This window comes from Dipodomys spectabilis, unplaced genomic scaffold (assembly GCF_019054845.1).
Source record: "Dipodomys spectabilis isolate Male_0828 unplaced genomic scaffold, ASM1905484v1 ptg000032l, whole genome shotgun sequence".
In the NCBI taxonomy this organism is placed as follows: Eukaryota; Metazoa; Chordata; class Mammalia; order Rodentia; family Heteromyidae; genus Dipodomys; species Dipodomys spectabilis.
Window position 1 is genome coordinate 11,865,736 of NW_024870709.1, and position 15,560 is coordinate 11,881,295.

At 35.7% G+C, this 15,560-nt stretch overlaps 1 protein-coding gene across 6 annotated transcripts in view; it reads left to right on the forward strand.

The window, feature by feature from the left end:
- Nucleotides 1–15,560, forward strand: part of Robo2 (roundabout guidance receptor 2) — a 513,941-nt gene that overhangs the window by 345,043 nt on the left and 153,338 nt on the right. For all 6 annotated transcript variants that reach the window (XM_042676828.1, XM_042676829.1, XM_042676832.1 and 3 more), the window contains 2 exons: nt 10,988–11,145; nt 14,114–14,234. In XM_042676828.1, coding sequence (XP_042532762.1) covers nt 10,988–11,145; nt 14,114–14,234 — 279 coding nt within the window. The remainder of the gene's footprint in view (nt 1–10,987; nt 11,146–14,113; nt 14,235–15,560) is intronic.

The following is a 15,560-nucleotide window of genomic DNA, read 5'->3' on the forward strand; positions in this document are numbered from 1 at the left end:
TTACCTCTCATGATGCATTTTAATGAGCTTTAACTAACATTTTAATGAGCTGACATTATCATAAACTAAAAGAGTCAACAAAAAGTGGATGTACTAGTAAAGAGAAAGTTTCATTAACTTAATTTTATTGTTTAAAATACACTCAAAAGCGTTTTAGTTTATGTCATCAGCTATTATCCTGCAAGGAAAAGTTTATTAAGAGATTGAATAATGTCTTTATACTTAACCTGCACATTTGTATTTTACATTATTCTAAAGTAAACGAATGTCCATTTTATATATTCAAACTATACAAAATGGAAGTTTTATAGAAATTTTAGTGTACTTAAACATTAGAAATGTTTAAAGTTAAGCAAGGCTTGTTACATTTCCTCTAAAGAAAATTGCACAGAGAATCTATGTAGTGTATTTTTTTATTTTTATTTTTTAATGATGAATTACAATTTTATTAAGTCACATTTACGAAGTGGCTTATGGATTCACAATATGTAATTGGGATTGCTGATGAATATTTTTATGAAATAAATGATACTTTGGTTTTTTTGGAGTATGTGTTGGCAGGAAGTATGTACAATGGTTTTAAGACACATTGCTGTAGCAGGCTCTCTCTTACAAACTGTGCACCATTTATCCAGCCTCTACAATTAGGTAACTTTAGGTCTACATGCAAAGCTCTTATTCACCTTTATATCTTTTAATTTTAGCTCTTAGTAGGCCTTCTGTAAATGTTAAAAGATACCCTCAACACTAAAGCTTATGAATTTTTATTTTATCTTTAAAAAGAACTAATAATTAAAGAAGTATATATTGATTAACCTCAAGGTCAAGCTTACAATATACAGATAATTCCTTAATCTTTCCATTAAATAGCCACAGTTCTATAAAATTATAGTTTGTACCATTAAAAAATCCTTTTGTGAATACGTGTGTGTGTGTGTGTGTGTGTGTGTGTGTGTGTGTGTGTGTGTGTGTGTGTGTGTGTGTGTATCTTGGTCCTAGGATTTAAACTATGGCCTGTCGTCCCTTTTCATTTTTGTATTCAAGGCTGGCACTCTACCACTTGCTCCATAGATCCACTACTGAATTTTTGGTGTTTAGTGGGAGATAAGAGTTTCATGCTTTTCTGCTGGGATAACTTTGAACTACCATCCTCAAACCTTAGCCATCTTAGTAAGAATAATAAACGTGAGGCAGCATCATGTGGATACCATTGAAAGAATCTTATAGTAAACTACACTCACAAAACTTCTTCAAAACACTTTCACTTGAATCTAGTTCAAAGATGATTTGTAAACATACACACACACTCTCTCCCTAGCTCTTTTTTTTTTTTTTTTTTTTGTGGGGCACTCTTAGGGTTTGAACTTGTGGCTTCATTCTTACTAGGCAAGCACTCTACCACTTGAGTCATGTCTCCAGCTCTGGAAACATTTTTACTCTGTATTTTCTGTTTAGGTATTAAATTTATAATATATAATTAGCTACAGATATTGACAAATAATAAATATATTTGCAGGGTTTAAAAGTTAAAACAAATGTCATGATTCTTTTTTCACTCATCCCTTGCTTTTCAATATTTTTATTTCTCCAAAGGCAAGTATTATTATTAATTTCTTCTATGTTATTCCCAAGAGGGTTTTATGTACATGCAAGAACATTTCAACGTGTTTGCTTTCTTCATGGAATTTATTAATGTAATAATTAATGTAACTTGCTCCTCCAACAAATCCTTTTCTGAAAATCCTTTGTACTTGTTTTTGATACTTCACATATTCTACTTTCAAATTATGATTTCTGAGTGAAACATGGTAATGTCTCTAATTGTCTTAAATACCACATGGGGATGATATCCGCTTCAAATACCTTCTAGTCCTAAAGTATTTCTATTGTGTCTATAACCAATGAATGTGAAGTATATATTTGCTGAATTAAAAATGTAAATAATTATAAAACCAAATTCCTATATTGCTCAACACAAGTAGAACTAGAACCGGTTGAAAAGAGAAAAATGAATATTTATTTGGTGTTTATTAAGCTAGTTAAAAGTAAACATTTTATTGATTTTTTTTTTTTTTTTTGGTCTGGTCGTGGGGCCTGAACTCTGGGCCTGGGCACTGTCCCTCAGCTCTTCAGCTCAAGGCTAGCGCTCTACCACTTGAGCCACAGCGCCACTTCCGGCTTTTTTCTTTTTGCTTATGTGGTGCTGAGGAATTGAACCCAGGGCCTCATGCATGCAAGGCAAGCACTCTACCACTGAGCCACCATCCCAGCCCAACATTTTATTGAAATCCCTTTAAAGATACATTTGGCATAATATATTTGACAAAACTTACACTTGAGGGACTTCAGAAATTTGCCCTATTTAATGGATTTATTAAAAGCATATGGGAAATGTAAGAAATATGGGACATCAGGACATGAGTATGTATTTTATAATATAAATAGTTATATCTGAATACATTTAGCTTCACATTTTATTAGTATATGAAAGTCTAAACTCGCACCATATTCATTTGTAGTAATTGTTATCTTCTATTAGAAGTTGCTTAATATTCAACATTCAAACCAGGACAGTTTCAGGAAAGCCAGACTGGTTTGATCTTCCTCCCATAACTGGATGTGGTCTGTCCATTGAAACGTGTTTCCATCTCTTCTTTGATTTCTACATTATAATACTAAATCTATAATAACTAGAGCAAGAGCTCAGTGTGTTGAGTTCAGTTCCTAGTGTTGGCACATGCGCATGCGCACACACAAACAGTATCTGTATCACGTATCATTACACAACTCTTTGGTCATATAGAAGATATTTTTTCAGAAGAAATATATAAAATTCCTTCTAGCTATTTGAGCTAAAGAGAAGGAAGAGAGATTTTATTGCTTATAGACAGTATTCAAAGCAAGCAAAACAAAATAGTTAATATTTTGAGCATAGAAATAGGCATTGGTGATTAAGATCAAATGTAAATTTTAAAAATATGACTCTTGAACTGTCATGATTAGGCCTAAATAGTGGACATTTGGTAGGCTCTGTAGTAGATCTTACTTACCAGATTTTGATAGAATTCCAGGAAAAGGATTTGAAGGTATCACATGCAAAAGGTAGTTATCACCATATAGTACATTTGTTCCTCACCTAACAAAGAAAAAAGTGGCTATGTATGTTTGTTTTTCATCACTAAGCTGTTAGAGAGTCACAGTGTGGAAACTCCCCAGAATGAGGGCAATGAGGGAACCCAGACCTAAAATAAATCCAGAGACTCAGTAGGTAATTATATTTATTCCCTTATTGCTAAGCCCATACTCTGTGGCTAGCCAAGAGTGATTCTAGTGTATGAGAGAAGGGAAGGATTAAAAAAGAAATTCTCACTTAAAACAACTGTTTTTGACTTCCTAAATGACATGTTGATTTGATTTTTAAAATATTTAATCACTTTTGAAAAAAAAGTCACACACCGATATTTTGATTGTGGGAACTCAGTGTTGCTTACACATTTAGAAGATACTCAGCATTTGTTGTTTAAAGTGTTTGTTTTCATGGAAGTATAAGGGGGTACAGTGGGCTTAGCATCAATAATGCATGAAATTGTGCTTTTCGTAGGTAAACAAAACTAGTCGAGCACATTGTTTTCCAATCAATGTCAATGGTATCATATGCATTCTTTGACATAATTTAAATTTGGTCTTTAAAACATTTGAATTCATAAACAAAAAGTGCCTGGATAGGCTTCTTGCTTTTCTGACATAACCATGTCAAAACATGGTTATGCGTTTGAAGATTTGTGGTAAATGAGTAATGTGATGGCTGAATGTTAACTGCAGCATTCAGAAATCACTTGGTGGCAAAAGAAAAGACAAGTTGTAGAGCTTTGCAATAGGGTACAAGGGTGATAGAGAATTTTTTCTAATCAGTTGATTTTAAAATAAGCATGTTACAGTCTGGGTTAAGAAATACTTCAAGGTTCTTGTCATGTAGTAATCAAACAGGATATTTCCTGAAGAATATAAGATGTCAAGCTTCATCCATTCCAGCAAAATTCATGACACCATAGAGTAATTCTGATATTTTGTGATGTGGACATATGCAAATCCTAACACTGGGTAGGTTATACTGATGAGTCTGTAGACATATAAAATATGGTTGTTTTTAAATATTAAAATTTCAGACATAGTACAATGCAGTTAGATGTTAGGGCTAATTCCTGTGTGGAAGAGGTAATAAATTATTGTCTGAGATAGGTTATTTTTAAGTTCAAGGTTATGGTAATATTCATGTTTGTTATCTATATGGCACCTACAGTGGGTATGGTTGCAAAATATCTTGTTAAAAACAAGTGAAATAATGGAAATCATCAATTTAACAGAATCAAGGAAAAGGCCCATGTAGGCATCATAATATACCTCTCTACGTCATTCGGAGATTTGTTGACTTTCATACACGAGGAAAAGATAAAGCAACAGTAAGTAGTTTCAAAGTAACTAACATTGGTGACAAGAAAGGTTAACCTTGACCTTCTTCTCTTTCCAACCCCCATTTCATCAGCAGGGGTGAGATTACTTTGAGACCTTGCCAATAGGTAATAAATAACACATAAATTCCAGGACACCCTCGCACTGTAGGGTACCCTAATGTGTAATAATCCTTAGACTATTGAGTTTATAACTCATGACATCTGGCAGTTACTTGGCATTGTAATTCCTGTTGATCATGCACATCAGAATACACCGTGGGAGAGAAATACTGGAGCAGTAATGCCTTGCTGCTGAAATGACAGGAAGATGCTGCTGAGCCTGTATACCTTGGTGAATAGTGAATATTGGAATGTTATAAAAAAAATACCTTCAGATAAGGACTAACAAGGTGGGAGGAGAGTGGTAATCAGTTGGGACCCAGAATAAAGAAGCACATTAATATTTACTTGATAGGACAGGACTCTTCATTTTCTTTCTTCAAATTGACAAGTGGAGTTATCATGCAAAAATGAATCTCGAAGTTTGAATTTAAATAAGCACTTATGTGCATTTTAAATTTAAAGGTACCCTTAAACAGACTGAAGAAAAACTTTATAAATATGTATATATTTATATATACTTATATGTTTATATATACATAAGTGTATATGCACATTAATTTATGTATGATAGCTGAACTTTAGCAATGTTCATTTTCTGTGTTCCAACAGTACAGGTACAGGGTGAATTAGAAAATAAGAAAGGGTTGAAAAAATACTAGTGGACAAAGAATGTATTTATTCTGCCACACCTCTCCAATAAAACATCCTGGTACATCCTGGTACCAGTTGCTCTAGCTGAAGACTTGAGGCTCATGGGATGGAAGCCAGATTGAAAATCTAGAAGCAGACAGATGGCTATTACTAATCATACTATAAGTGTAAATCATATAAAATTTGCATACTTTCTGGCCATCTATTTCTCTCTCTCTATGCAATCCATTTATCATCTCTATCTATCTATCGATCTATCTATCTTTTTATCTATCTATCTATCATTAATCTTAAGCAGCACTGTCTGACATTATTTTCTTGTCTTTTAAACTTGCTTGTATAACTCCAAAAGGAATGTATTATAACTATTGGCCAGAGTTATAAGCCTTTTCTTGTGGACAATGCTGGATTTAGTCCTAAATGGGAAGGTGTACAAAGACAGTTGCCTTGGGAGCAGAGCAGAACATTTGTGTTTCAGGTGGAGCATCAGGGGAGAGGAAGTTTTAGTTCTGCAGGAGAGGAACGTAGAACCTTTAGTTTTATATGCATTTCTGAATGTCATCTTTCTCAAACACTGTATTTGAGCACAGTTTCTCACTTGTCCTTCTTTTCAAGCTATCTTTGAATCTGAAGAGATCAGTCTTAACATAAACAATTTTGTGGACCAGGGCTCTTTAAGGGAAGGAAAAAAGAGGAACTGATTAAACATTAATTAGCCCCAATCCTCAACTTCCTCCTACACTAATGGATAGGGTTTGCAGATCCCTGTCAAATATCAGATGCTAGACTTTGCCAAAAATAGGACTTCCAAGTCTTGAAGCAATGCCAAACACTGGCTTCTTAGCTGAAAAGCAAAAAGAAATGATTGCCAGAGACAGGCCTCGAGTCTGCCATGGTCAGATGTCACCAGTTTGCTGTGCCACATGTGATCCCAGAGTTTATGAATGATCTCAACACTTGGTCCCCAAGGAGAACATATGCATTACAGAGGTTACGGATACAAATTACAGAGAGCACAATGTTTCCATGCAATTTCTAAGAATCCTTCAGCAAGTTTTAAACATTAATGGAAAACATGAAGGGAGACTTGGCACTCTTAGCGAGACTTCAAATTATTCTGTGGGTGAGGACGGAACAGAGCTAAAAAAAGGATTCAAGAATAAAGACTTGGCTAGGACACTCAGAGCTGGCCATTCCTCTTGTGTGAATTGTGTGTTTGTGTATTTTATTCCCTGCAGAATACCAGGCTTTGCAAAATGCTATGACTTGAAAATGAGCAAGTCACAGGGCAGTCTTGTTTATTCAACATGCTCCAATTCATACCACTGGTTTATCTGGATCATTTGCTGAGTGAATTTGCTTATACAGGGAGTCTTAGTGCGGGGGTAGGGGGAGGTTCCTGTCTCATTTAGGAATTGTCAGCAGGCTGCAGAGGTGCCAGTGTCAGCTTGCATAGCAGTAGCAGGATGTCTCCCCACTGATTTCTTTCATTCCTATTCCCCTTCTGAGCCAAAGAAGCCACTTGTAATGTGTCTCCCCAGCATCAGATTGTATTTCCTAGTTAGCTGGAGGCTGACCTGTTCATTGTGATCACATTTATTTCTCTTTTATTAAAAATATTAGTGTAAATTGTGCAAAATAATTTCGTTGTGTTCTTTCCATGCTTATGGATATGGATATGGATGTGTTGTATCTGATCACACTCACTTCTTCCATTACTCTTTGTTAGCTATCCCATTCCCCTTTTAAAACAACTTTAGCCATCATCACATTTGCTTCTACAAAATTGAAGTCATTTCATATAAAGGACAACTCTTTTTAAGATTTGTTTTTAAGTCTGTTAAAGTTCAAAAACATATGGGATCACTCTATATCAGTGAAGAGCTGTCATTTGGAAGGAAAAATTTAATGTAGGCTGGCATCAGTATGAAAAGGATCCAAATTAGAAAGTCCAGACTTAGCAGAGTCTTCAAGATTGACTGATTTATCTACCCATATCACAGAGAACCCAGGTTTTTCTACCTCATATTCTACTGGGCATAATCTGATAAGGGACTCCATTTGGACTCCTGTGTTAGTGGCATGGCTGGCACTAACAGCTGTCTAGGTTAAGATAACATAGGGGATGTTCTGGAACCAAGGTCTTGACTTCCATGCCAGTTTGGACTATACCGAATTATTCTTCTTACTGCACATCGGTAGTTGTTGAAGTACTGTGTTGATTGGAAACAATATGTATTATTTGTAGGCTTAAACATTTTAAAGGGTGGCTATTTTCTCTGTTATCTTTAATTTATTTTAATGCTTACAATTATATACTATAATCTGTTGTACTAATTATGTTGGTTGCACAAAAATACACTGTTTACTTGAGTGACTACTTTCTGAGCCTTTGGAAGTATCCTCTTATTCACCTTTGGTTTTCAACTGCATCTAGTAAAGCTGACCATTATATTTCTTTTCAGATTACCTTTCTCATGATTAATTTAGCTTGTCTGGGATGATATCTTTTTTTTCCAGTGGTGTGGATGAATACATGTATCAATAACAGCATCACATTTCTAGTCACTTTGCAAAGTCTGTGATCACTGTGGCTCAAAAATATATCTTCCCTGAGCAATTTATTTTGTATTTTCTTTTTATTGTCATTCTTAATTTATTTCAGTAAACTGAGATGGAAATGTCTTAATGATACCTTTTGCTAAAAGAAATAAAGTCCAGATAAGTATCAGTTTAAGAGAAAATAAGTCTTGGTTTTTGAAAGAGTGCAGTTGTGAGATAAAAGTAAAAGATGCAAGGTCTAAAACTACAAGTAAATACAAAGATTGCTTAGGGTGTATATTAGTTACCCATTGCTTTAAGTTATCACGAACTCTGGTGAAGGCAATGAGAGTCTTCAAGGGTCATTGGATTGAGGACCCCTGTGTCTTGCTGGGGGTTAGCTGGAAGCTGCCCTCAGATCCTTGCCATGTAGTTCTCTCCATTGGTAATTTGTTCCTTGCAAGCTCAGAGGTAGGTGTGTGTGTGTGTGTGTGTGTGTGTGTGTGTGTGAGAGAGAGAGAGAGAGAGAGAGAGAGAGAGACAGACAGACAGAGACAGAGATAGAGAGACAGAGAGTGAGAGAGAATGTGTGTGTGTGTCAGAAAGAGTGGGGAGAAAGAGATAATGAGGAAGAAGAAGAAAAGGAGAAAGAAGAAGAAAGAAACAGGAGGAGGAGAAGGAGGAGGAGGAAGTAGAAATGAAAGTCACAATCAAGTTTTGCAATCTAGTTTCAAGAGTGAGATGCTATCACTTTATTTTTCTATTAAAAGATTTATTTGGATGGGTGCAAAGAGTCTGTATACATAAAGCAGTGTCACTAGGCAGAAATGAGTTAGCTGAGTTACATATGAACCCCAGAGAGCATATTACAAGTTGAAGAGGGTAACAGTACCAATTATACCATTATCTCACCCTACTCTCTGACTGAATAGTCTGAAAGCCTAAAATTACAGTTGATGTGGATTTCTTGGCTTCATGTGCAAATTGGAGTCATTTTCTTTCCTTTTATTCTGAATACATAAACATATGTTATATTGTTTAAGAATACTAGTCCATATAGTTTGTTATGATATTTTTCATTTTTACTTCCTCATGTCAAAAGATCTTTTAAAAAATTGGGTTATTGTGAATCAGTGTAACACAGACTCTGAATGATTTGATCTGGTCTTAAGTACCATTTGTGCTAAGGCTTTTTTGGCATGTTATTTGTTAGGAGACCAGAGCTGGGGAAGGCCCTTGAACTGGCCAGATGTGCTATTTTGGAACAGATTGAGGGTCTGCCAAAGTACCATTCAATGCCAATACCGGATATTGTAGTGTGTGTGTCCGGGGCCGGGGGGAGCAGGGGTGGTTGATCACCCTGTTACTGTGTTTTTGCACTTCTTACCATTGAATAAATAGGCAGCTGTTCTGTATTTAGAATAAAAATTAGTCACCAGCTTGCTCTCCCTGGAGGAAATACCTCCAAGAGCAAACCAGAGTGTTAACCCCTTCTCAGGGCTTACATGAATATCACATTTGAATGTTACCCCTCCACCCCCTTAGCTCAATCAGAAGCAAAGCTTAAGCTTAGGAATCACACCTTTTTCTACCAGTTAGTGAGAAGACTAAAAACGTGTACTTCTCAGTGCTAACACAGAACACGTTTCCTTAGCAGTGAAAGCACTAAATTAATCCATTTATAAGCTGAGAATGAACAATTTGTGCAGAATGCTTTCTTACTGCTCCTTCAGAAGGAAATCAGGTTCTCTAATCTGCAAAAGGACCATGACTTCATTAAGACAGAAAACCATGTTAAAAGGATGTGTTACCAGAAAAAAGAAAAGAAAAGCCCTACAAGTCACTTAGTTGTTTTTCTAGGGCTATTTTCAGGACAGAGATTTTTATTTATTTGGAGAATGACAATTAACCTAGAGACTTAGCACAGCAGAGACATAGAGTGGTCAAGTGGGTCTCATTATTAAACAGAGAAGGAAGCTGATTTGATTTAATCCTCATTTCAGTGGATGACTTATATCTCAGGCTAGCAGTAGCTGCTCTGTGTTTCTGTGTATGCATGAACATATATGTGTGTTTATATATATATGTGCATATGTACATGTCCACATACTCACATATATAGGACAATGCCTACATATATTTTGCATTGGATCTAGATATGCCTAGGCCGGCTCTACACTTTTGAACTTTACAACAAAAGTGTCAGTATTGTAAAGTCAAAATAGGAAAAATGGATGCAGCTGTGAAAAGTAAAGACAGTTGAGAAATAGAGGACATGACCTGTTCTCTTACTTTATTTATTTATATTTTTTGGAAGTTTATCCTAAAAATAGCCCTAGGCCTTGTTTTCTGCAGTCTGAGATGCCAAGTCATTTCTCCATCCTTTCCATCTTGCCAGGAGCAGAAAAGCACACTCTGATAGATAGGTGACATTTGGAGAGCCAGGCATGCCAGATTTTTGGAGGTTACCACGGAGGTCCAACCTGCTGTTCTCCTTAATGAAAGGAGGGAAAAGTCAGACTGGCAAAACTGCTATAAGGGATATCTCTGTTTCGAATGTCACGCTGCCCAGATGTCACTCGGCAGGTGGAGAGGCAGAGAGAATGAAGATGGAGCCCTGTGTATGTGGGTGCTAGTGCGTTGCAGGGTGAACAATGAGCCTGTCTGCGACAGGGCAATGAAAACTGTGATCTTTTCAGTATTCGTATCACTGGGAAGGACTTTCTCAGAGTCTTCACTTCACTTCCTCTCATCAACTGACAGACCAACATGTTCACAAACCACTGGCACAGGACTTGATTTAGGTTTTAGTCTATCTGCGACATTGATTTAAATCTGCTTATGTACCTACATATATATATATATATACATATATTTTTTTTCTTTGTAGAAAACCAAAATTTACTACACAAAACCTTTCACAAGAGTGTTTTGCTATTAAGCACAAAAACTGTCTCACAAATATTTCTAATCTCTTTACCTGAGGAATCGCCTCCTTTTGGGAACTGTATTTTAGAGCAAAGGTACATGAGCCTATTCCCCTATTGATAAGAAATTAATCTGGATCTGGAATATTTTGGGGCCTAACTATGTTCTCTGGTGATATTTTAGTCTAGTTTTCTTTCTAGAACAAGTGGGTATGTCTTGAAGTTACCTTTGCAAGGAAGAAAAATGAAGTTATAGACACTGAGCTTTGTTTTGCTATGTTTGTATTTCCTTAGTGTTGCGAGATGACTTTCGGCAAAACCCCACAGATGTTGTCGTGGCAGCTGGAGAGCCTGCAATCTTGGAGTGCCAGCCTCCCAGGGGACATCCAGAACCCACCATCTACTGGAAAAAAGACAAAGTTCGAATCGATGACAAGGAAGAAAGAATAAGTGTGAGTTAAATGACAATGAAAGTCTAATCAAATTGAGTTTCTTATCTACAAGTCAAAGAGTTCATTCTCTAATTTATTAGAAATAAAATAATATTTAAATGCTTTTTTATCCTTTATATCTTACTGGAAGGATTTAAAAGCAAAATAATTGGGGAATTCCAAGAAACAAAAATGGTACAAATCAAGTGACTTTGATAAACTAATAATTTTACAACTTTTTACATGTAAATATATCTTTGTGGTATGAAGCCCTCCCAAGAATTGTATTGGTGATTTATACTTTATACATGATACTTTTCACACTTTATTTAAAAAAAAGTATAAATGACAGTTATAAACCACATTAATCCTGTCTCAGTTTACCACTTTTTTTTTTGGGGGGGGGGGTCTGAACTCTGGGCCTGGGCACTGTCCCTCAGCTCTTCAGCTCAAGGCTAGCGCTCTACCACTTGAGCCACAGCGCCGCTTCCAGCTTTTTTCTTTTTGCTTATGTGGTGCTGAGGAATTGAACCCAGGGCCTCAGGCATGCAAGGCAAGTGCTCTACCACTGAGCCACTTTCCCAGCCCCAGTTTACCACTTTTCAAAATATCAAGAGGAAATAATCTAAAGTGAGGCACAATTCACATTAATTTCAATCGGTACCCTCCATCTTGTTGTATAATACATTTTTCTAATTTGGGGAGGGGAAGGGAAATAACAAAATGATGAAATAAGAATATAGGTTGACCCATTGTAATAATGAGATGTGCAAGACACTATGTTGAAAACAAACTTTACAACTTGGGGAAGGGAAAGAAGTTGGGGAGGTGGGGAGGGCAGTGGTAGTAGGGGAAAAACAAAGTTGAAGGTAACAACGCTGGATAGGAAATGTACTCATCAACTTACTCATGTAACTGTAACCCCTCTATACAGCATTTTTACAATAAAAAACATATATTAAAAAAGAAAATCCATGTAATTGAGTGCCTGTGAACTTTAAAAATATTCAGGTGCCAATGGCTCATGCTACTCAAGAGGCTGAGATCTGAGGATCGCAATTTAAAGAAAGCCTGGGCAGGAAAGTCCTTGAGAGTCTTTATCTCCAGTTAACCACCAAAAAGCTAGAAATGGAGCTATGGCTCAAGTGACAGAAGCCAGGCCCTTGAGTTCAAGCACCAGGATGGGCATACAATATTATTATTTATATATGTGTATATATATGTAATGCATTTATGTACATATGATATATACATGTATCATATACATATAAGTATATGCATATATAATATATACACATATAATATTCATATATACATATATACTATTCTTTATAATATAATACTATAATAACTATAATATTATAATATATAAATAATAAAGCAGGGTTTCATTTGTGTGCACATTTGAAATTACATCATAATATAGAACCAATAATTATGTAAATAATTACAACATATATTGATATGCTTCTGACTTTGTTGTTAATGTTGTGAAGTTTTTTTGTTTGTATTTCACCTTTGGCAAAGGGAACTTAAATATGATGTGTTGAATAACAAACTTTTGAAAACGTCCTGTTTGGTTTTTGTTCTGTAGCAAACCACAACCAAAGTCATTTGGAGTATATAAAGGATTTCATCTAGACTAATTGCCTGGGAAGGTTGATAGTCCTGCTCAGAGTTAGCTTTCATGAAGTCTGCTAGACTCTCTCATCCTTCTATGATCAGCTAAAGGTGACCTGGCTTACTCTGGGCTCAACATCCTAGTTGTTCTTCTGATCTTTTAACTTTCCAGCAGGTTAGCTCACTGCTTCTGTGGTCTCACCGCTCCTGCAGCAGGAGCAGCAACAAGAGAAGACAAGTCCCAATGTTCAAGCACTTTTTCTTTTTCTTTACTTTGGAGTTATATTCTATTGAAACATCAATCCATATTTGCCAAGCTCAGCTTGATGATGAGGCAAAATATCTTTTACAATAAATTTGTAAACTACCATTCTACCATACTGGGGAAAAGTAAGGAGACAGATGGTTCATCTTTTCTCCAAATGTGAAACAACAACAACAACAAAAACACTGAAATATGACCTTCCCATAACATGACAGATTTCCGAGTTTAAGCTGACCATCATGAACACTAATCAGCATGAACACTAATCGGCCTGTACAGAAAACTGCAATTTTAATTTCAGAAGTCTTTAAGAATTCCCAGTGACTGTCAAGATTATCAAAATAGATTAATACAGAAATGTTTTATAATTAGGAGGCTAAGAGAACGATGAGTGATAGTATGCTTGCTGACAGCCTAACTGATTTAATGTTCTCTTTTGTAATTGGACATTCTAATATTATTTCATTTTTCATTCAAGGAATGCTTCTCATTTTACAAATGTGTAGGGAACATTTATCAGATGTTAATTATTTGTAAAAAGTTGTCATTTTATAAAATTCAATAGTTTTCATCCAAACTATCCTACTTAAAACGTATTTCTTAAATACAATTAAAATTAGACAGATGAGTAATATTAATACTTGAAATACCAAGTCTACAAAATTTATTTTACTATTGAGCTTACTACCACATCCTGGCCCTTAAAGGTCCCCCAAAAATACTTAAGCTGAATTTCTTTATTCTTTCCAAAGCAGATACCTAGCACTGTCTGATGACAAATGGCAATAGCAGTTCCTTCAGTGGAATCTGAGGGTAAACACAAATCCTGGGATTTAGGAGATAGTCACCTCAGGAAACTCAGAAAATGGCTAGGCCAGAGAAAGGAAGGCTGCCATAAACAAAAGTATTCCTGAAGATGGAAAAATGGAGACTCACTGAAGGTGAATTTAAAAAGCACATATGCAAACACTAAAATAGAGGGAGAATCTTTTTCTCTTAAATGCAATTGTTTCCTTTGGATAGTAAATTGTTCATCTAAATATTTAAAATTATTCATTAGTTGTCTTTCTGTTTCCTTTTCTACTTTGGGTTTAATTTTAATAGATTCGTGGTGGCAAATTGATGATCTCCAATACCAGGAAGAGTGATGCAGGCATGTATACCTGTGTCGGGACCAATATGGTAGGCGAAAGAGACAGTGACCCAGCAGAACTGACTGTCTTTGGTAAGTCCCTCTTTTAAATTATAAATGGCTGTTTTGTATTTAGTTTGTATGTATTTAATGCTTTTCCTAACATTAGATTTTTTTTTTCTTTTGTGGGGCTTGAACTCTGGGCCTGGGCACTCTCACTGAGTTCTTCAGCTCAAGGTGAGCGCTGTACCACTTGAGCCACAGTGCACAGTGCCACTTCCGGTTTTCTGGTGGTTTGTTGGTGATAAGAATCTCACAGATTTTCCTGCCCGGGCTGGCTTTGAACCACGATCCTCACATCTCAGTCTCCTGAGTAGCTAGGATTATTGACGTGAGTCACAGGTGCCTAGCTTTTTTGTCTTTCTTATGAAAACTGGTATCAGGAAATTTTTTTGAAACTTTAATCACTCTATAGTTATTAGATTTTTGCTTTTATTTCTCAAAATGTAAAAAGAAATGTTTCCAAGTTTATTTGACATAATATATTTATCTAAAGTTTATCCTTCATATATTGATATTCCTATAAGATACTTCTACATATAGTCATATATTTGTATACATACTATAATGTATATACCCACTCCTATATGTATATATATATGTATATCAAAATACAGTAACAAAAAATTTTACTTGTTCAGACTCGTGATTTTTCAGGGTGCAAAGACGATTGGGATTTTTTATTTTTATTTTTTAAATATGATGCCAATCCTTGGGCTTGAACTGAGGGCCTAGACCTTGTCACTCAACCTCTTTCTATTCAAGTCTACTGCTCTGATGCTTGAGCCACAATTCCACTTTTTAAAAAAAATCTTATTACACTTTTTTAAATTGTGAAAATACCATACAGAGGGGTTACAATTCAATGGGCAAGATAATGAGTACATTTCTTATCAAGCATTCTTGCCTTCTCCTGTGTTTCTCCTTCCCATCCCTTCCCATCTCCCACCCCTCCAACTCCCCATCCCACCCCCCACCTTGGCCAAAGTTGTAAAGTTCGATTTTCGACATAACAACTTGTATATCTCATTGTTGCAATGGATCAACCTGTATCCCTATTTAAATGATTTGTTTTTTCCCTTCCCCTCCACAAATTATACCAACATCAAATACAATGAAAACAGGGGTTATACCGTGGGTGAGGGACATACAAACCAACAAAGAAATCATCTTATAAATATGTTAGGAAAAATAGCAAGAAAGAAAAACCATTTGAGTCCTTATCTTGGGGTTCATTTCACCTAACATCAATTTATCTGACCTTTTCTGCTTGTCTCAGACATATACTAGTTATTGCAAATAAGGGAAGCCATGAGACCTATGTTTCTTTGGACCTGGCTTACTTCACTTAATATAATT